This window comes from Musca autumnalis, unplaced genomic scaffold (assembly GCF_047663935.1).
Source record: "Musca autumnalis isolate F117 unplaced genomic scaffold, ASM4766393v1 scaffold_4, whole genome shotgun sequence".
Lineage (NCBI taxonomy): Eukaryota > Metazoa > Arthropoda > Insecta > Diptera > Muscidae > Musca > Musca autumnalis.
In genome coordinates, this window is record NW_027411977.1 from 55,659,413 (window position 1) to 55,682,468 (window position 23,056).

At 38.6% G+C, this 23,056-nt stretch overlaps 1 protein-coding gene across 1 annotated transcript in view; it reads right to left on the minus strand.

The window, feature by feature from the left end:
• LOC141401054 (carboxypeptidase B) overlaps positions 1–23,056 on the minus strand; it is a 48,073-nt gene that overhangs the window by 5,490 nt on the left and 19,527 nt on the right. Inside the window, exon 2 of the mRNA XM_073980874.1 lies at positions 6,412–6,727. Within this exon, the coding sequence (XP_073836975.1) occupies positions 6,412–6,727 (316 nt within the window). The remainder of the gene's footprint in view (positions 1–6,411; positions 6,728–23,056) is intronic.

The following is a 23,056-nucleotide window of genomic DNA, read 5'->3' on the forward strand; positions in this document are numbered from 1 at the left end:
AGTAATATAAACTTCTATACCAAATTACAAAGCTCTATCTTAAAAATTGCGAGATGTATCTTTATTTCAACAGACGGACGGACAGATGGACTTGGTTATATCGACTTAGAATTTTATCCTGATCAAGAATATATATACTTCATAGGGTCTCCGATGAATATTTCGATGAGTTACAAACGAACAATGTATTTATACCCTCCATATCATTATAGAGGGCATAAAAAATTTCAGGAGAGAATGCTGAAGCTTCGCTTGGTGAAGCACTTCGAGGGGAAGTAACCTCAAATTAAGAAGCATTTGCAATCTACCAAACGAATTCCGTTCACTAGCCCCGATGTATTCACCAGTCCATTAACCTGGTCGAATCAAGTCCAGAAGCGGGTGGTTCCAAGCTTTCCGGCTGGGACAGCCATCGTGCCAAACCCACCTCCATCGGCCCCAACGACACGATCGGACTCCACTAAGGTGACTTTCGCTCCAAAGTCGAAGAAGCCGAGGGGCAACCGCAAACGAAACAGCCACACAAGGCCTCAGCTAGTGTGACAGCTTACCCTGCGGCTACCGCTAAAGTGGCTGGGGGAAACATGAGTTGAAAGGGTTATGGAACTACCAATTTGCTGAAATCACATAAACAGATCGATGCAAACTTGGCGGCACCAAAAAGTCCAGCCCTTCCGGGAAGAATGAAGCTATTTGAACTATGCGACGCACAGTCCATGAACCTCAAAGCAGGCTAATGCTCCGAAAACAGCCACTTAACAACAGACAGAGTGCGTTCTTTTGAGGATCTACAGCCAAGTGCTAAGATAACGGTGGAACGTTCGTCGGTCAATCACTCAACTACGTACGCAATAGTGGCCGCTCGTTATATATTTAAAGTAGTTCGACCTGGGAAGGTATGCTAAGGTTGGCCAGGGAAAAAACCCCAAAACCTTCTAGTAAGAAGCGATCTGCGATAATTATCACCCAACACTCATCTTGGTACGCGATGGTGGCCGCTCGTTAGATATGTAAAGGAGTTCGACCTGGGAAGGTCTGAAAAGGTTGCCTATAGAAAACTCCCCAAACATTCTGGTAAGAAGCCATCTGCGATAATTATCGCCACCAGAGGGCCTTCTAGTAGCAATAATAGACAAGTCTGATCGTAAAAACGGAATCTGTTAGCATCTTTGGTTGCCGGTGGAAATCGTCTGAAGAAGGTCATAACTTCTGACGACGTGGATGACAGGTTTCTAGGGTTTCAAAGTCAATAATTGTCAGGAGAAGGATCTAAAGATTTTCTTATCCAGATAAAAATTGCGCTTGCGCACAACGAGTATTGCCGAAATCCCTTGCAAAGCTGCAACCACAACATAGGTGTCACCTCTTAACTCGCATGTGACAGAGGTATAGAAACTGATCCACAAACAGAATAGAGGACTCCAGGTCGACCGCTATAAGTTAGTCAACTCATTCCAGAAAGAGGGTCCCATTTTGAAGTTCATGAGCAACAACGAGGGCATGAAATACATTGTGGCTAGGGTGGTTTCGGTTCCGCATCTCGGGGTCACCGAAAAGAATTAAAGAAACATGGTCTTTGCCTGGTGCAAATAAACCTTCATCACTGCAAAGTGGCGACAGCAAAACTTTTACTCTCCCTTACTAGAACTTTGGTTCAGAAAATATCTTTACACAAATACAAGTTTTCTGAACAAAACGATGGCCGTTGCTCCCTATTCACGTGTACAATGGGGACATGTGTTGTAGCTAAGAAAAGTCTAGATCTTATTCAACTCTATAATTACAGTGACAGTAGTGAGGCTGTAAGTAGGCTTTTAAAGTCTTGGTGCTTACTCCCGTCTACATGTCGTATGAAGTACCCGGCCACCAAATCAATTTGTGTGCAAAGGAGTGGACAAGACATCGGGCAGTTGCAGTATAGTAATGAACTGCGGTGCAAATGCTCACCACTTCACTTTATTTCAATTATTAATCAGCTAGAATGCAATAGTGAAATACGCCCACCTTCCAGAATAAGGTTAGGGAAGAGGAAATAGGCCTCACTCTTACAAACATGGAAAATACGTCTATACTGAACCGAAGAGAATAGCAGGAACGTTCCTTTTCGGATCACGGAGCGATACACTGCCAAAGCTCGCATAGAAGTAAAAAGTATCGGCCATACAGGAACCCCTGGAAGACCAACTGGGTGAAATTCAACTCTCTAGCTTCTTCAAGGCTTAAGTCTACAATCAAGTAGAAGCTTACCCATTAAGTTTGCTGAAATGATGAACTGGTCAACCTCGGGTAGGTCAGCAGGAGGGGTATTAACAAGGCTAGCAGATTGGGAGGTACCATGAGGAGGCAACCTGTTGCAGTTTACCGGGCGGCATTCTGGGTTGTTTAAATGTTTTTTTACTGCGAAGCATGGACCGGCTGTGGTAAGCTGCGCGATGCCATTGTGGTATGCAAATGTTAGTGTGTGAAAGAATATTCAATCCTGCCGGAATGCCGCCCAGAGGACTGAACAGGGTGCATCTTCATTATACCAGTCGACCGTCTCCATGAGGAGACGAAGATTTTACATAACAAGATGTTGCCTATGTTGTACATGCTTGGGTGTTACCGCCATGAACATGCCTGCCACGATCTAATCCACTGGCTTCAACCACCCAGGCACGTCAGGAGAGATCTTCATGACCTGGAGAGAGAGAGAGGTCCAAAGGTATAAACGAGAACCTCTAAATCAACGAGCATAGCAGGCAGGCTTAAATAACATTCCTACTGATGCAGTTGCGCAGGTAGCACAAAGGTACAATGTGAATGCCGCACGCGCATCCATCGCGGCAGAAGAACTCCAGCTGCCAAGACAAACACGGGTGGATTGGAATTGATGCCATGATATACAATACATGCCCTACATGTGGATGGGGACCACACGACATGCTGCATTTATTTAGAGCTCAGCTAACCCCACTGACCTGTCTCTCTCTCCTGTCTCTCTCCTGATTCTTTATGGTTGCAGAATTTTTGAATCTGGATACAGAGCAACGGATATATTTGCGTTGCTACAACAACAACCTAATCTACCCTCCGCCATAAGATGGATAATAACATTGTCATTCCGTTCGCAATATTTAATATAGAGATACATCTAGGATGTTTTGTATTTAACCCATTTTCAATGTAGGTCCACGTATTGATATAGCTCTATATTTTGAAGGATTTATTGCACACTACCGAGCCGGTACTACACCGAAATGGCATAACGTTTGGATATAGTCTTCACTAGGGTATACAACATTCATTCAGAGAATTGTATAGGTCCAGGATTTAATGTAGCAGGTCAAGTTCGAAGATGGGCTATATCGGTCCATGCTTTGGTATAGCTCCTATACAACGGTACCTCCCGATTTTCGGTATTTTTTTGAGGGTTTTAGCCAAATTACAGCTAGCATTTGGCATTTAGGGTTCTTGGGGGTCAGAACACTGCTCCACTAAAAACTGTTAACACAGGTCTATGTTTAGGTGTAGCCCCATATTACGGTCGATTTTCGGTATTTGAGGGTTTTAGCTACAATTTTTAACCGAACTAGCTGTAATTTGACATGCAAGGCTCCTAGGGGCCACAACTCCCCCAAAAACTGCTAACATAGGTCTATGGTTAGGTATAGCCCCCATAAAACGGTGCCTCGCGATATTCCGTATTTTGAGGGTTTTAGCAACAATTTATAACCGAACTAGCTGTAATTTGACATGAAAGGCTCCTAGGGGCCACAACACTTCTCCCCCAAAAACTGCTAACATAGGTCCATGGTTAGGTATAGCCCCCATATAACGTACCTCCTGATTTTCGTTATTTTGAGGGTTTTAGCTACAACTAGCTGTAATTTGACACTTAAGGTTCTTAGGGTTCACAACACTACTCCACAAAAAACTGTAAACATGGGTCAATGCGTAGGTATAGACCTTTGACATTTGAGGTCCTCAGTGGTCAAGAAAGTTCTCCATCAAAATTGTTAACATAGGTCCATGTTTAGGTATAGCCCCCATATAACGGTACCACCCGATTTTCGGTATTTTGAGGGTTTAAGCTACAATTTTTAAACAAACTAGCTGTAATTTGACATGAAAGGCTCCTAGGGGCCAGAACACTACTCCCTCAAAAACAGTTAACATAGGTCCATGCTAAGGTATAGCCCCATATAACCGTACCTCCCGATTTTCGGTATTTTGAGGGTTTTAGCCACAATTTTTAACGGAACTAGCTAAATTTGAAATTTAAGGTTCTTATGGTTCACAATACTACTCCACCAAAAACTGTCAACATAGGTCCATGTTTAGGTATAGCCCCCATATAACGTTACCTCCCGATTTCCGGTATTTTGAGGGTTTTTAGCTAAAATTTTTAAACAAACTAGCTGTAATTCGACATGAAAGGTTCCTAGGGGCCACAACACCACTCCACCAAAAACTATCAACATACTCGTATATTCATGTTTAGGTATAGGCCCCATATAACGGTACATCCCGATTTTCGTTATTTTAAGGTTCTTAGCTACAATTTATAACCGAACTAGCTGTAATTTGACATATAACCGCCACAATTTTATCGGAACTAGCTGTAATTTGACATTCAAGGTTCTTAGGGGTCACAACACCACTCCACCAAAAACTATCAACATAGGTCTATGGTTATGTATGGTTAGGGTTTTAGCCACATTTTTTAACGGAACTAGCTAAAATTTGAAATTTTAGGTTCATAGGGGTCACAACACCACTCCACCAAAAACTATGAACATAAGTCCATGTTTAGGTATAGGCCCCATATAACGGTACCTCCCGATTTTCTTTATACCGAGGTTTTTAGCTACAATTTATAACCGAACTAGCTGTAATTTGGCACTTAAGGTTCTTATGGTTCACAACACTACTCCACCAAAAACTGCCAACATTGGTCAATGTTTAGGTATAGGCCTCATATCACGGTACCTCCCGATTTACGGTATTTGGAGGGTTTTGGCTACAATTTGTTTACCGAACTAGCTGCAATTTGACATTTAAGGTTCTCAGTGTACAAGAAAGTTCTCCATCAAAAATTGTCAAAATAGAGCCATGTTTTGGTATAGCCCCCGTATAAAGATTCCTTCCGATTTTCGGTACTTTGTGGGTTTTAGCTACAATTTTTAAACAAACTAGCTGCAATTTGACATTTGAGGTTTCCAGTGGTCACGAACATTCTCCATCAAAAAACGTCAACATAGGAGCATGTTTTGGTGCAGCCCCCGTATAGAGGTTTCTTCCGAATTTCATTATTTCGAGGATTTAAACAACGATTTTTAACCGAACTAGCTGTAATTTGACAATTAAATGTCCCAGTGGCCACGAACCTTCTCTACCAAAAATCGTCAACATAGGTCCATGTTTTGGTATAGCCTCTATATAAAGGTACCTCCCGATTTTCGGTATTTTGAGGATTTATGCTACAATTTTTAACCAAGTGCTTATGAACTTCTCTATCAAAAATCGTCAACATAGTAGTCACGAAACCTCTCTACCAAAAATCAACATAGGTGCATGTTTCGGTATGGCCCCCATATAACTTTACCTCCCGATTTTCTGTATTTTGATGGTAGTCACAAAACGTTCTCACCAAAAATGTGTAATTTAGGTCCACTTTTTGGTATAGGCTCCACTTAACCTGCCGCTTTTAGGGTTTTGGCAACATTTTTTGCCGGAACTACCCGAAATTTGACATTTTTCAATTTTAATTAGGAATATTTTATGGTGGAGGTATTTTAAGAGCCGCTATAAAAGAACCACAAGATGAAATTTTTCAGCTTCAAAATGTTCTGCAAAAATGTCGCTCAGAAAATTTTAGGTACGGCTCTTATTGACAACTAATCGATTTTGTCGCGTTTCGTGGTCGTTTTGTTCAGAAAAAGACTATATATATTTTTTTTTGTATATTCGTTACAGAACATACAAAAACACAAAACATATTTTTTTCTGATCAAATTGGGGTAAATATCAAAAATGAATGAATGAAAACGCCACAAAATCGATTAGTTGTGAATGAGGGCCGTACCTACCTACCGAAGCTGAAAAACGCCATCTTGTGGTACTTTTATAGCGGCTCTTAAAATAAAGGACGAAAAGGACATTGAAGGAAGCGAGTTAGAAGGTCGAAGTGCTCTACGAAAATAATCCTCATTCGATTTAACTGAAGACATGTCATCTCAAAAATAAACTCAAACAACAAAGATATAACGCAAATTCCTATGGAATTCCGCCATAACGCGGAAGTTCGACTCACGGCGGATCTGTCGTTCGGGATTCTTAATATACTCACCAAGGCCTTTCTTTCCCAAGAGGAATTTTTTTCCCCAGACTTTCACCTCCATTTTGTTGCACAGTCTAATTGATACTTACCTCTGAGTATCTGGGAAAACGTGTAAAGAAACCACGTGCCTGCCTTCTTGTGCGGCTATGTTCACACTCACTGCCTTCGCAGGAGCTTAGAGTTTCATTTAAGGCTCTCATTTCCTCCATCAGCGGTTTAGCTTGATACGATACACCCAATTCGTTGAGTCGTTGTTCGAATATCGGTTGCATAACTGGACTAACCGACACAATGGACATATTTCGAGACAATAACCAGAAATCCAAATCAACATCTTGTGTCTGTAGCTCGACCATATATTGGAAAGCTCCATCCTTGTCATGGAATACTGTATATTTGTTATAGCTGAAAATGTAGAAAAAATAGAAAAAAATCAATTTTATGTCTTTTGGTGGATGTTATTCGACTCTTTGGTTATTTAATTCCTAAATACAATAAAACAATAAATTCTACCAACTTCGGACCTTGTCAACCAAAGACGAAATGACCGTTAAAAATAATATAAATATTTAACAACATTTAATCTGTAGAATTTAGTGGTGTACAATAAAATCTAAAACACCATACTAATTCTATAAATTCTATACGAATTTTGTAAATCCAAGGGCAGAGATATGCTAAAAAATGATGATATGATCCATAAATAATAGACTCAAAATAAATTAACATCACATCACACTGTATGCGTATTTATTTTGCAAATTAACACGTTAAATTCATTAATTAATGTATTGTTTAACACTTAGTTAACCTTAGATGTGACTAGAACGTCACAACCCTGAGAAATTCTTTCAAGAGCACATCCACCTATCTTTGGTCTATATACTACCCCAACCCACCAATAACAAGGTCCCTAATTAACGTATATTATAATAAAAATAAACAAAAAAAACGTGCATATCAATATCATATGGAATCAAATAATATGACTTAACTGTCATTTAAATGTCATTATAATAATGATGTAAACAATACACGGTTAGGGAGTACAACAAAAAAGATGTTCAATATTTTTTTCGGGTTCATTTTAAAACAACAACAAAAATAATAAACATCTTCATAGTCATTATCAGCAGGGCATTAGTCTGAAGCAAAAACCGAGATTGACTAGACAGACAGACATAAACCACAACAACAAATAACAATAATTTATTTATCATCATTTACGATATGCATGCGGTTTGTTTTTTGTGGTTGTTGGCCATTTACTGACTGTCATCAATGGCCATTACCAGAGTTATACATAAACTTATTAACATATTTGTTTTTATTTCATTTTGTTAAATATGTTAATGTTACTTTTTTGAAAAACAATAAACAATTATAAATCTTTGTAACACTTTCAAAAAATCATTAATCAATAATGCAATATAAACATCATTATTTTTGCATATACATATAAATATTTTCAACATATTGATCGGATTGGCAGTGTGGAGTGCATTTTCCGATAACAAGTGAAGTTTTACACCTTAATTTATGAAGTTAAATATTTTGAATACATTTTTAATGCTATTTAAAATAAGATTTGCTCAATAAATATTCATGGATTTTTTTTAATTTCTATAATGGGATGAATCATGTGATAACCTATGGTTCGTTCAAATGAATCTTAATATCAATCTTTGTTTCAACATAATAAATAATGCTGCAGTCTTCGGTATGTTTTTAGGTATGCATAATAAAAATGGAAATTAGTTACAAAGTTTTTATTATAGCCTCCACCATAAGATGAAGGAATGTATGCTAACTTTGTCATCCCGTTTGTAGCACATCAAAATATTTGTGGGAGACCCGCTTTGTCAATGTCGGTATAAAGATATCCGTATGTCTGTTGAAATCAAGATAGAGCTCGCAATATTTAACAAGTAAAAAGCCGTTAATTTCGGCCGGGCCGAACTTTTTATACCCTCCACCATAAAATAGTCTTAAATAAAATGGAATAATTAGGGTCCTTTCACAATTTAAGGTGGAACAACTTTTCGACAATGGATAGAATCCTACTGCCTCCCACTATTGCTTAACTTACACTGTGAAGACAAATGTTGGGGCAGAGATAATTCCCTTGGTGACAGAAAAACCCCGAAGGACAGATGCGCCGTGAGTTGAACTTCCGAGTTATGGCGTTATGAAGTTTTTGCAAGAGACCCTGTAAGCCATCATGAATTAGCATTATATCTTTGTTTGTTGTTTTTGTAGAGCACTTAAGCAACAGTGAACAAAGATATAACGCTAATTCCTGATAGCCCACAGGGACTATAACAAAAATTTCATCACGCCATAACGCGGCAGTTCGACTCACGGCGGATCTGTCGTTCGGGGTTCATAATATACTCACCAAGGTCTTTTTTCCCCAAGAGGAATTGTCCGTGCCCCAGACTTTCTCCTCCATTTTGTTGCACAGTGTTATCTAATCTAATCTAAAAAAATGTGTTCAGCTAGGTGAAAGGTACCACCAACGGGGCTATATCAAAGAGTCAACCTATCTTTAAATTTTTTGGCGGAAATTTTTATAGCTGCGGGGAACTTCAAGAGTAAAATTGAGGGTAGTTTCATCAAAACAATGTAGAGCCTCAAAAATGGACCCATGTTGTGAAGAAATTTCGTGACCACTGAAAATTCCCGAAAATCGGGAGGTACTGTTATGTGGGGGATATACCAAAACATGGCTCTGTATTGCAATTATTTTTTGAATAGACAAAATTGTAGCTAAAATTCTCAAAATACCGATTACAGCTAGTACGGTTAAAAATTGCAGCTTAAATTCTCAAAATACCGAAAATCGGGAGATACAGTTATATGGCGGCTATACCAAAACATGGACCTATGTGGACAATGTTCCTTTTGAGATGTTTTATGACCACTGAGAACTTTAAATGTCAAATTACAGCTAGTTCGGTTAAAAATTGCAGCTGAAATTCTCAAAATACCGAAAATCGGGAGGTACTGTTATATGGGGGCTATACCAAAACATGGACCTATGTTTACGATGTTTGGTGGAGATGTTTGACGACCACTGAGAACCTCAAATGGCAAATTACAGCTAGTTCGGTTAAAAATGGTAGCTAAAATTCTCAAAATACCGAAAATCGGGAGGTACCGATATATGGGGCCTATACCAAAACATGGACCTATGTAACCGATGTTTCGTGGAGATGTTTCATGACCACTGAGAACCTCAAATGTCAAATTACAGCTAATTCGGTTACAAATTGTAACTAAAATGATTAAAATACCGAAAATCGGGAGGTACGGTTATAAGGGGGCCATACCAAAACATAGACCTATGTTGACGATGTTTAGTGGAGATGTTTCATGACCACTGAGAACCTCAAGTGTCAAATTGCAGATAGTTCGGTCACAAAATGTGGCTAAAATTCTCGAAATACCGAAAATCGGGAGGTACCGTTATATGGGGGCTATACAAAAACATGGGCCTATGTTGACGATGTTTGGTGGAGATATTATGCGACCACTGAGAACCTCAAATGGCAAATTACAGCTAGTTCGGTTAAAAATTGTAGCTAAAATTCTCAAAATACCGAAAATCGGGAGGTACCGATATATGCGGGCTATACCAAAACATGGGCCTATGCCCATATCCTTTGGGATATACGTTTGTTGACCACTAGGAACCCTTAGTGCCAAATTATAGCTAATTAGGTCTGCAAATGTGGCGAAGAACGTCAAAATACCTCAAATCCGGAGGTACCGTTATATGGGGGCTATACCAAAGAGTGGACCGATATAGCCCATCTTCGAACTTGACCTGCCTCGGGTGCAAAATTTCAGCACTCTATCTTAATTATTGCGGACGCTAGAGTTATTACAACAGACGGACAGACGGACATAACTAGATCGTCTTAGAATTTTATCCTGATCAAGAATATATATACTTTATAGGGTCGCAAATGATTAGTTCGATGTGTTACAAACGGAATGACAAACTTAATATACCCTCCATACTATGGTGGAGGGTATAAAAAAGGTCATATAACTCCGTACAAAAGTACATATTACACCTAGGATGTTTGTTATTGAAAAGGGATCATTCCACGTTTTGGTGTAGCCCCATAAACCTATACAACCCGATTTTTCCAATTTTTTACGATTCTAGCCACATTATCCAAGCGAGATGCCCGACAATGAGATTCATTTCGTCTTTGCTAGAGTTGTAAAACATTTAGGCAGAGAATTGTCGCTATAGGTTCACGATTTAATAGAACCCCCATATAACAGTATCGCACAACTTTGAAATGACTGAAATTTAGTATTTAATGTTGTTGTCTTAGCTGGGGATAAAAACAATTCTTACACGTACAAAACATTTCTTGCAGAAAAACTGGCAGTATAGATCCACGTTCTGGTGTAGCCTCCATACACATAAGGATTCCACCCGATTTAAGCTTTTTTTAAGATTTCAGTTGCCAAATGGAATTTAATGTTCGTGAGAAGAAAGAGATAGGGTGACGTAGGGAATGGAAGATACCAAGGAACGGTCCTGACCGGTTGTAACATAGCAAAGCCCAGGGTTTATCTTGGTCCCTCTTTCATCTCAAGTGGACACTGACCTCCTCGTGGTGTCACCTGGGGAACTACCTTTAACACCCGTTAAAGGTAGTGAGCTAAAATGTGCCGCGCGTTCACCCATAAGAACGTTAAAAACTTGGGTTTGGGCGTCGGGTTAGTAACCTTCCCCTAGAAAAAACAGCCCACCATGAAAAAACAAAAGAAAAGAAAAACAAACCCCTCTAAAGTTGACGAACCCCGCAAACGTTTTAAGGACCATGATCTGCGAATCTGCACATGGAATGTTCGCACTCTTTATAGAGAAGGTGCAGTCTTCGCATTGGCAGACGTACTTGAAAAGTACAAGGCCGATATTACTGCCATACAGGAAATACGATGGATTGGGAAAGGCGTCACAACAACACCTAAAGGTGACGTACTGTAGTATAGCTGCCATGACGTAAAGCATGAGTTTGGTTGCGGATTCGTAGTTAGTCGGAGACTAAAACATCTGGTATCCAGATTCACCCCAGTGAATGAAAGACTTGCTGCAATTCGAATAAAAGCTAAATTCTTCAACATCAGCTTTTCTTTGCGCTCATGCTCCCACTGAAGAAAAGGACGAACAGACCAAAGATATATTTTACGAGCGCTTAGAAGAAACATATAACCGTTGCCCTGCCCATGACATTAAAATCATTCTAGGCGATTTTAATGCCAAAATTGGAAAGGAGAATATCTTTGGCCCAACAGTCGGGAAATTCAGTCTCCACAGTGAAACATCTGACAATGATATGAGGCTGATAGACTTTGCAGCTGCAAAAAAACATGGTAGTTAGCAGTACCAGATTTAATCATCTCGATATTCATAAGGGCACCTGGCTGTCTCCAGATCAAAGAACAAGTAATCAAATTGATCATGTTGTGATAGATGGAAGACATTCATCCAGCGTGTTGGATGTACGATCGTTCCGAGGCGCAAACATTGATTCGGACCACTACCTTGTTGCAGCAAAGATACGCACCCGCTTAAGCGTAGCAAACAAAGTACGAACAGACACAACACGAAAGTTAGACATCAGTAAGCTGCAATCACAACAGATAGCCACAGCATATTCCACTCAACTAGCCCAATTGCTTAATCAAAGCACTCCTCATCCCGATAACATATCAGCGCAATGGCAAATCATTGCCCACTCCATGCATACAGCCGCAAAATCCATACTTGGATACCAGAGACCTCCGCCAAGGAATCAATGGTATGATCAGGAGTGTAGTGCTGCCACCGAAGAGAAAAATGCGGCATATAGGGCTACTTTACAATCCGTAGCAACGCGTAGCGCACGAGAGATATACAGGGAGAAAAGGAGAGAGGAGAAACGTCTTTTCCGCAGGAAAAAGAGAGATGGAAAACCGGGAGTGTGAAAAAATCGAGATGTACAGGAGCCAGAATGAAGTCAGAAAATTCTACCATCCTCCTGTAGAGACCAGCAAGTTAATTTGGTAACTGATACAGATAGTGTACTCAGGATATGGAAAGAGCATTTTTCAAACCTGTTGGTATCCAGCGAAGACGACGAAGATACCACAGATCCAATCCCAGAAGATGGTATTGAATGTATACCGCCCAGCCAAGATGAGGTAAAGACAGCAATAAATCGGCTGAAGAATAATAAGGCAGCAGGAGCCGATGGCTTACCAGCCGAGCTGTTCAAAACCGGAGGCGACACGCTGATAAGGTGTATTCATCAGCTAGTTAGAACCATCTGGCTGGAAGAACGAGTACCCGACAATTGGAACCTGAGTATCCTGTGCCCCGTCCATAAGAAAGGAGATAAGACTGTATGATCTAACTATAGGGGCATAAGTCTACTCCCGATAGCCTACAAGATCGTGTCAGGGATATTGTGCGAACGACTAAAGCCTATGGTCAACGAGATAATTGGGCCCTACCAATGCGGCTTAAGACCTGGCAAGTCCACCATTGACCAGATATTTACCCTGCGGCAAATCCTGGAGAAGACCCAAGTGATGCATATCGACACCTACCACCTTTTTGTCGATTATAAAGCAGCCTTCGACAGCTTACTACGTTCAAAGGTATCCCAGGCCATGTCTGAATTTGGTATCCCCGCAAAGCTCATTCGGCTTTGTAAAATGACTTTGACTGATACGAGATCCTCAGTTAAAAAGGGAAAGAACCTCTCCAAAAAATTTTGTACCTAAAGAGGTATCAGGCAAGGAGACAGCCTCTCGTGTGATCTCTTCAACATCCTGCTGGAAAAGGTTATTCGAGAGGCAAACGTCAAAAGAAGTGGCACAATGTACACCAATAGCCACATGTTGCTTGAATATGCTGATGATATAGACATCATGGGACGATCAGTAAAAGAAGTAACAGATACCTTTATGAAGGTCGAAGGAGAATCTGCTAAAGTGGGTCTGGCGGTAAACGGCGGGAAGACTAAGTTGATGGTGTCGATGCACAATGCGTCCATAGAGATCGGGCCAACTGTTGACGTTGGTTCCTATAATTTTGAGGTAGTAAAAGACTTCGTCTACGTCGGCACCGCCGTAAACACAACTAACGACATTAGTTGTGAAATAAAAAGAAGAATTGTTTTGGCTAACATATGCTACTTCGGCTTAAGTAAGCAGTTTAAAAACAAAGCCACATCTCGTCAAACAAAAATAACGCTTTACAAAGCACTGATACTACCCGTGCTGATGTGTGGTTATCTGCGCAAGCAGATAAGGCAGTGCTTGGCGTGTTTAAGAGAAAAATTCTTCGAAAGATCTACGAACCAATCTGCGTTGACGGTGAATATGGACGTCGCATGAACCACGAGCTGTATCTGCTACACAACGACATCAATATAGTTAAACGTATCGAGATGGAACGATTGCTTTGGCTAGGCCGTATCATAAGAATGAGCGATAAGGAACCCGCGAAAAAGGCGTATAAATATGAGCCGCTTGGCGGTGCACGCGGAATTGGCAGGCCAAAGAATAGATGGCGCAAACAAGTGGATGAAGAGATGACAAGGCGCGGTATTCCAGAAAGAGAAGCAATAGACAGAGAGAAATGGACATCTTTTCTTAGTTCGGCCTGTAGAACAAATGTTCTGTAATGGGCCATTTAAGTAAGTCTTCCATGGGATTATAAAATATTCCAGAAGAGAATTATCTGTATAGGACCGCGGGTTCCTATATCCCCCATAGAAGCGTACATTTAGATTTTCGGTATTTTGAAGGTTTTACCGAATTATGGGAAATTTGGTATTTAGTCTTCTTTGAGTCTAAAAACTCTTCGCCAGAAATGTTTAGGTATAGCTCGACGTTTTGATATAGCCCCCATAGAATGGTGCCTTCCGAATTTCGATATTTTGAAGGTTAGCCACATTGTTTTACCGAACTTGTTGAAATTTGGTATTTAGAAAGGAAACTAATTGTTCCATTTTAATTCAATAAATGCGTTTTAGAAGTTTTGTAAGTAGTTACTACTTCGAAAAAGTACTCTTAAAACCCATTATTTAGTAATGTTTTTTTATACCCTCAGCCTTTAGGCTATGAAGGGTATATACACTTTCATACGGGCAAAATGTGCCTCATCGAAATAATGGTTTTAGACCCCAAGTATGTTTGTTATACCCTCAGCCTTTAGGCTATGAAGGGTATATACACTTTCATACGGGCAAAATGTGCCTCATCGAAATAATGGTTTTAGACCCCAAGTATGTTTGGACGAAATGTGTTTCAGACAATTTGGAGTCGATTGAGCAATGTCCGTCCGTCTGTCTGTCTGTCTGGCTGGCTGGAGCGCACGATAACTCTCGAACGGATAAACCGATTCGGTTCAAATTTTGGCTTTCGTAATATTTTACCCAAACTTAGTTTAAGTTCGAAGATGGGCTATATCGGTCCACTCCTTCCGGTACCTCCCCCACAAAAGTTCGAAAATGTTCGGAAAATTTGTGCGCACGATAACTCTTGAAGGGAGTAACCGATTTGGTGCATACTTTGCCCATCGTGGAGCGTGTACCAGACTTAGATAAGGTTTCAATATGGACTCAATCGGTCTACTCCTTGGGGTACCTCCCACACAAAATTTCGGAAAAGTTCAGTTTAGGGCCAGCTCTCGAATCGCTTTGACTTTTGTTTTAGCAGCTTGTATTCACTGCCCTCCATACGACGGTACAAGCTTCAGCAGGGGCAAAACCATACTTCCCGAGAGAATAGCCTGAAAGTTGCAAAAAAACCCTATGACACCGTGTGAGGTGGTTGAAGCTCAAGATAACTCTCGAACGGAACTGCCGATTCGGTCCAAAATTTGGCCTTAGTAATATTTTGTCCAAACATAGTTTAAGTTTGAAGATAAGCCATATCGGTCCACAACAGGTACCTCCCCCACAACAGTTCAAAAATGTTCGGAAAAATTGTTCGTACGGTAACTCTTGAAGGTAGTTGCCAAATTGGTCTATACTTTACACATCCTAATACATCTACCAGATATAGATCAGGTTCAAATATGGACTATATTTGTCCACTCCATCCCGTACCTCCCACACAAAATTTCGGATAAGTTCACTTTAAGACCTGCTATGGAATCACTTTGATTTTTGTTGAGACAACTTGCATTCGTTGCCTCAATTACGATGGTAAAAGTTTTTTTAGGGGCAAGTCCATACTTCTTGAGCAAACAGCCTGAAGAGTGTAAAAACATCCTAAGGCACCATATGTTGTGGCTGGAGATCCACTTCCATAACGGTCAATGTCGATCCATTCCTTTTAGTATCTCCTCCGCAAAACTTTTGAACTTTAATCCTAATCAAGATTGTTGTCAGTTCAAATATCCAAAATTTTTAAAACCCCCTAAATACATACGTATTTTGGGAAAATTTTTTTTCAATATACACAGGCTGAGGGTATATCTCTGTCGGCAAAGCCTACTGATACTTTTTTACTTGTTTTTTTTTTTTTTTTTGATGGAGTTATTACGAGTTTCAAACAAGAGGAAAACATACGATTACTTACGAGTTTATTCCCTTTATAATATGGTCATCACCGATTTGACAAATTATATTCGATTCTGGAAAATTGAAATCCATTTTGCAAAATATTTTCAGCATAGCTCACATAATTTCGAAGTATTCGATTTTTTGGATTGCAAAGTATAAAACGCCAATCATAGTATTTTCGACTGGAGTGTATTTGGAATAAAATACCCCACACAAACAAAGAAGACATCACGTGAGAAAAAAAACTACAAACTCATCATCGACACAATGGATGGGGGCTAACAAAACGGCACCTGTTTCTTTGTCTAAAACGAATGACAAACTTCTTTTATAAAAATAGTTTTTTTTTTCTTTTTTTTATAAATGGAATTTTATTGTTCCGAAATTCCAACACCATTGATAACAACAGAAGTTGTCGAACATGATTTGTCTTTTGTTTGTTTTATTAAAAATCAACAATATCTATGTTTTTTTTCTTATAATAAATAATACCTATTCACATTGTGTTCGGGGAGGTATTCTCGGTTAACTGACCTTACCCTTCATTTTGGATTTTATATTCCAATATGTATTTCATTGAGAAGAGCGTCAGAAGAAGAAAAACGACGACGCCGTTATTGGAAAGGCGGAAGATTTGTAAATGCTCTTTGATTGGTGGTTTATTTTAATTTATGCACAAATTTTAACATCGACACTGTTATAAATCATTTGAAAAATTAGTAAATAAAAACAATGCTTGATTAATTTATCAACTATAATTACACATCAACAGGTATGTATTAATACATTAGTGCAGATGTACAGACATACGTGTTTAAATATGTTTGTATTTAAATAATGAAGTAATAATTATCAAATTTGTGTTGTGTATTTTTTTTATTTCTCTTAATTAGTTTTTTCATTATTTTTAATGAATTGGAATCTTATGTAGTTATATTAGTTATGTTAAATGATTAATGTGTATTTATGTCGGTCAGTGTAACATTATTTTTAACATATACTCAATAATAACCCATAAAACCGATAATTAAGAAAGAAAAGCCTCAAGCCATAAATAAATATACATACATATGTGTGTGTTTTGCAGTTGATATTCCCAAATAGTTCACTATGCTTCAACATTTAAATGTTTATACCATCCACCGTAGTATGGAGGGTATAAGCTTGATTTTTCCGTTTGTTAAGCATTGAAATATACATTTGCGCCCAATAAATTATATATGCTTTACTTCCTCAACCTCGTATCTTAAAAAAATGCGATTTTGACTTGTTTATATCATACGATTGCTATTTTTGAATTTCATGACTGCAACTACTTATTATCTCAATATGTTGATACGGTTATCTAAAAATAAACAAAACATATTCTCGTACGTCATTCACTCCTATTTGCATAACTGTCTTAAACTTGTATCTAAACACCTGAGCAATGATGTCTGACTGAAAATCAGTTTCGAGGCAAAACGGCGGAAGTTAGGATCTTGAAAATTTGGGAGAGGTTTAGTTTTGGGGCGTACGTTGTCGATTTGGCTGGGTTTTTGAAAACTCGTAGGAGAAGAGTTACGAAAAATACTTAAATGCACTAAAATTTGTACCATTTGAGTGACTTATTGGTAATCAACGTCGATTCGAAAAGGTCAAATATAGAATTTTCAAATTCTGAGTGAGGGTTCCTATTAAAGTCTAGGTGTGTTCGTAAGAGAAAAGTACTAAAAAGCCCAAAAAAAATTGTACATTTAGTATTAGGCCAAAGAGTAGAGCTAGAATTCTGAGCGAAAAATTGGGACACGGACGGAGTGCAAGATAGTTGTATTCAAGGGTTTTGGAAACTAAAACAATAAGTAGTAGTAGTAAACACTGAAAGTGTACCATTGTTATGCTAATTAGATATTAGACGAAAATGCCGAAGAACTCAAACATTTTTTTCTCCAACTTTTCCTATAAAACCATAAAAAAAATAAAATTAGAATAACATGATTTTTATTTTTTTCGTCATATTTTCTTTGTATTTTTATACCCTCAGCCTTTAGGCTAAGGAGGGTATATACACTTTGATACGATGAAAATGTGCCTCATCGAAATAATGGTTTTAGACCCCAAGTATATTTGGACAAAATGTGTTTAAGACAATTTGGAGTCGATCTGGCCATGTCCGTCCGTCTGTCTGTCTGTCCTGCTGGCTGGAGCGCACGATAACTCTCGAACGGATGAACCGATTTGGTCCAAAATTTGGCTTTCGTAATATTTTGCGCAAACTTAGTTTAAGTTCGAAGATGAGCTACATCGGTCCACTCCTTCCGGTACCTCCCCCACAAAAGTTCGAAAATATTCGGAAAGTTTGTGCGCACGATAACTCTTGAAGGGAGTGACCGATTGGTTCCATACTTTGTATAGCATAAACTTTCTACCAGAGTTGTACGAGGTTCCAATATGGTCTCTTCCATACTTTGTATAGCATAAACTTTCTACCAGAGTTGTACGAGGTTCCAATATGGTCTCAATAGGTCCACTCCCTCGGGTACATCCCACACAAAATTTCGGAAAAGTTCAGTTTAGGGCCATCTCTCGAATCGCTTTGATTTTTGTTTCAGCAACTTGTATTCACTGCCCTCCATACGACGGTACAAGTTCCATCAGGGGCAAGTCCATACTTCCAGAGAAAATAGCCTGAAAGTTGCAAAAAACCCCTATGACACCGTGTCAGGTGGTTGGTGCGCAAGATAACTCTAGAACGGACCTGCCGATTCGGTAAAACATTTGGCCTTAGTAATATTTTGTCCAAACATAGTTTAAATTCGAAGATAAGCCATATAGGTCCACTCCTTCAGGTACCTCCCCCACAAAAGTTCAAAAATGTTCGGAAAAATTGTTCGTACGGTAACTCTTAAAGCAAGTGGCCGAATTGGTCTATACTTTACGCATCCTAATATTTCTACCAGATATAGATCAGGTTCATATATTGACTATATATGTCCACTCCATCCGGTACCTCCCACACAAAAATTTCGGGTAAGTTCACTTTAAGGCCTGATATCGAATCACTTTGATTTTTGTTGAAGCAACTTGCATTCGCTGCCCCAATTACGATGCTGCAATTTTTTCAGGGGCAAGTCCATACTTCTTGAGCAAACAGCCCGAAGGGTGTAAAAACCGCATAGGCACCATATGTAGTGGCTGGAGATCCACTTCCATAATGATCAATTTCGACCCATTCCTTTTAGTATCTCCTCCGCAAATCTTTTGATCTTTAATCATAATCAAAATTTTTGTCGGTTCAAACATCTAACATTTTTAAACCCCCCTAAATACATACGTTTTTTGGGAAATAATTGTTTCAATATACACAGGCTGAGGGTATAACTCTGATACTTTTTTACTTGTTGCAAATAACATGAACACTACTTAGGTTTCACGACTTAGGTTTCATTTTATTCCTCACAATGTCTGGATGCTGCTATAATTGTTATATATATATATATACATATATATATATATATATATATATAAGCGCTATTGTTTCATAAATATGTTTGTAAATACGTGAAATTATTTAACAAATTTAATTTTTCGCAAATCTATTGAAACTTTTCGATTTTTTATTTTTTTTTATTTTTTGCATCATCGCAAAGGGTGCGAATTCAGTTAACGATAATAGGATATAACAGCTTACGATATTAAGCCGTGATTTTTTTAGATTTTTTTTCTAATTAGCATAATTAAAACGGTCATATCTTTTGCTGGCAGCGATCAAAGTTGGTAACGAAAACAGATTTGAAATGACGATTTTTTCTTAATCTATGTACCAAAAATCATAGATGTAGTCTCAAAATTTTTTTTTGGATTTTTTTGAAATGGAAAAGACGATTTTCGACATTTTTCCTGATATACTTTGATACGATAAAAATATGCCTCCTCGAAATAATGGTTTAAGATCACAAGTATTTTTGGACGAAATTCATTTCAGACAATTTAGACTCTATTCAACCCAATCCGTCCGTTTGTCTGGCTGGTTGGAGCACACGATAACTATCGAAAGGAATTACTGATTGGTTCATAATTTTGTGCTCCCAATATTTTCATTTTCAATTAGTTTAATTTCAAGTATGGGCCATATCAGCCCACTCATTCGGGTACCTCCCCACAAAAGTTACTCAAAGGGAGTAGCCTATTTTATTCCAAAATTTGCACATCGTACATCGGATGTTGTTGCTTGCGATTCAAGCAGCCGCTTTTAGTACTTTGTTTTTTTTTTATACCCTCCCCCACTGTATGTAACATCTCGAACTAATCATTTGCGACCATATAATGTATCTCTCTATATTCCTGATCAGGATAAAATTCTAAGACGATCTAACCATGTCCGTCCATCTGTGATCACTCTATTGTCTGCAATTATTGTGATAGAACGCTAAAATTTTGCTCCCGAGTGTCTTTTTGCCATAGGTAGGTCAGACTTGAAAATGGGCTATATAGATCCACGTTTTGGTATAGCTTCGGTACGGTACCTTCCAATTTAAGGTATCTTGAGGATTTTAGCTGCACTTTTCGCCCAAATTGGCTCCAATTTGGAACTTGGAGTTTCAAGAATTCAAAAAAAGTCTGCGACAAATATGGTGGAGAAAGGGCCACGGTCTGGTATAGGTACCATATAGCGGTACCTCCCGATTTAAAGTATTTTGAAAATTTGAGGTTCCCAATGACCAAAAAACTTCTCTACAAAAAATGATGAAGATAGGTCCACGGTGTAGTATAGCCCCCATATAACAGTACCACCCGATGTAAGGTATTTTGAGGATTTAGGCTAAGTTTGTTGACCCAAAACTTCTCCACCAAAACTCTTTAGCTTTGTTCATTTACTTTTTTAATGGTAAGGGTGGTAAAAGAGAAAAGTGTCAAAATTGCTCAAAATTGTTCTCTCATGAACATTTTTACAAGAAAAGTAAAGGAACGGAAAAATGGTAGATCTGGCAGCAATGTCAAAAAGAAATATAAAAAAAATTTTCGTCTTTTATTTCACAGCTTTTAATTTAGTTTTGGCAGCATTCGACTTTTTCTTCTGTTTTTCGTCCAGTTTCGTAGTTAATCGTCAAACAAAAGTCGTAAAATCAGTTCTGCCATTTTTTACCGTGGTAGAAGAGAAAGCCATTTTGGCTCTCTCGCCACTCTCACTCTCTTAAAAATTGGTCCATGTTTTGGTATAGTCCCATATAACGGTACCCCCGATTTTCGATATTTTGAGGATTTTAGCTACAATTTTTAACCGAACTAGCTGTAGTTTGACACCTGAGGTTTTCTTTGGTCAGGAAACTTGTCCACCAAAAATCGGTAACATAGGTCCATATTTTGGTATAGCCCCCATAAAACGTTACGTTACCGACTTTCGGTGTTTTGAGGATTTTAGCTGCAATTTTTAACCGAACACTTCAGATCTTCAGCGGTTATGAAACTACTCCACGAAAAATCGTTCCCATAGGGCCATTTTTTGATATATCCCTTATATAAAGACACACTTTTGACCAAATTCAGGCATTTGGAATATCCGTGGTTGAACAATGTTCTGTTGTTCTGTTGACATCTGCATGTAAGTTTAAAGATGACGGTTGTCAAAGTTAATATTCGTTGAAATTACTCATACTATAATAGACGAGAATGAGGGGATTTAAACTAATATGTCCCTATGCAATTCATAGTGTAGAATTAATTCATAGAGTCACACGGTGCGCCTTAACTAATTGTAAATGGAAGGTGCTTACACCTGGGAAGTTTTTGCAGATTCTAAAACTACAATGCTCATAGATAAGAAAAAAACAATAAAAAACCGCCGGAGGAATTTTCAAATAAATCGTGATTTATGTTCACAATTTTAGGGGTTCTTTAGGTTTTCACGATTTTGCTTGGAAATCGCGAGCCCTATGTAAATGGCCCACCACGTAGTGGACGTCCAAAAACAGCAACAACAACAGAAATTGTAGCCAAAGTGCATGATATGGTATTAAATGATCGACGAATAAAAGTGCGTGAAATTGCTAATATCATGGGCATCTCAAATGATCGAGTCCATTTAGTTTAGCATGAAGAACTACCCTCGAAAAAGCTTTCTGCAAGATGGGTGCCGCATTTGTTAACAGTCGATCAAAAACGCATAAGAATTAACATTTCTCAAACTTGTTTGGATCGTTTTAAGCGAAATAAAATGGATTTTAAGCGTCGTTTCACAGCTGTTGATGAGACATGGATCCACCACTATACTCCAGAGACAAAAGAACAATCCAAACAATGGACTGAAGCTGGAGGAAGTGCCCCAAAGAAGGCAAAAACAATTCAATCGGCTGGTAAGGTTATGACACCGGTTTTTTGGGACATCGAAGGTATTTTATTGATTGACTATCTGCAAAAGGGTAAAACAATAAATTTAGAGTACTATTGCAACCTTTTGGATCAATTAAATGTACAAATGCGAGAAAAGCGTCCTGGCTTACAAAAAAAAAAAATTTCATCAAGACAACGCACCAGCGCACAAGAGTGCTTTAACAATGGCCAAAAACCAACGAATTAAAGTACGAGTTGCTTGACCACCCACCTTATTCTCCTGATTTAGCTCCCAGTGACTTTTACTTGTTCCCAAATCTAAAAAAATTCTTGCTGGCAAGCGTTTTACCTCAAATGAAGATGCAATTACAGTTGTAAACCACAATTTTGAAGACCTTGAGGAAAACTATTTTAATCAAGGGATAGAATTGCTAGAAAAACGTTGGACTACGTGTATTGAAGTTTCAGGAGATTATATTGAAAAATAAAAATATTTTTGAAAAACTAACTATTCTCTTTCATTGATAGGCTAAGAAGTTTCCGAACCGCCCTCGTATGTCCCACACAAAATTTCCTATTACTAAGGTACAGTTTTTTGTCGGTGGGAAGTCCATACTTCCTGAGATAATGGACCGCTGTCAGCGCCAATTAAAATGATTGATGAGCAAAATAATTTACGGAATAAGAATACGATTTGACCGAAAGTTTTCATATCATAAAATTTCTTTCAAATAAACGTCAATCTCTCAAAGGGTCTATATTGGGCAACATCTTCGGATACCGCCCTCACAAAGTTCAACATTTCACTTAAGTGCAGTTTAAGGGTTTAAATTTTTAA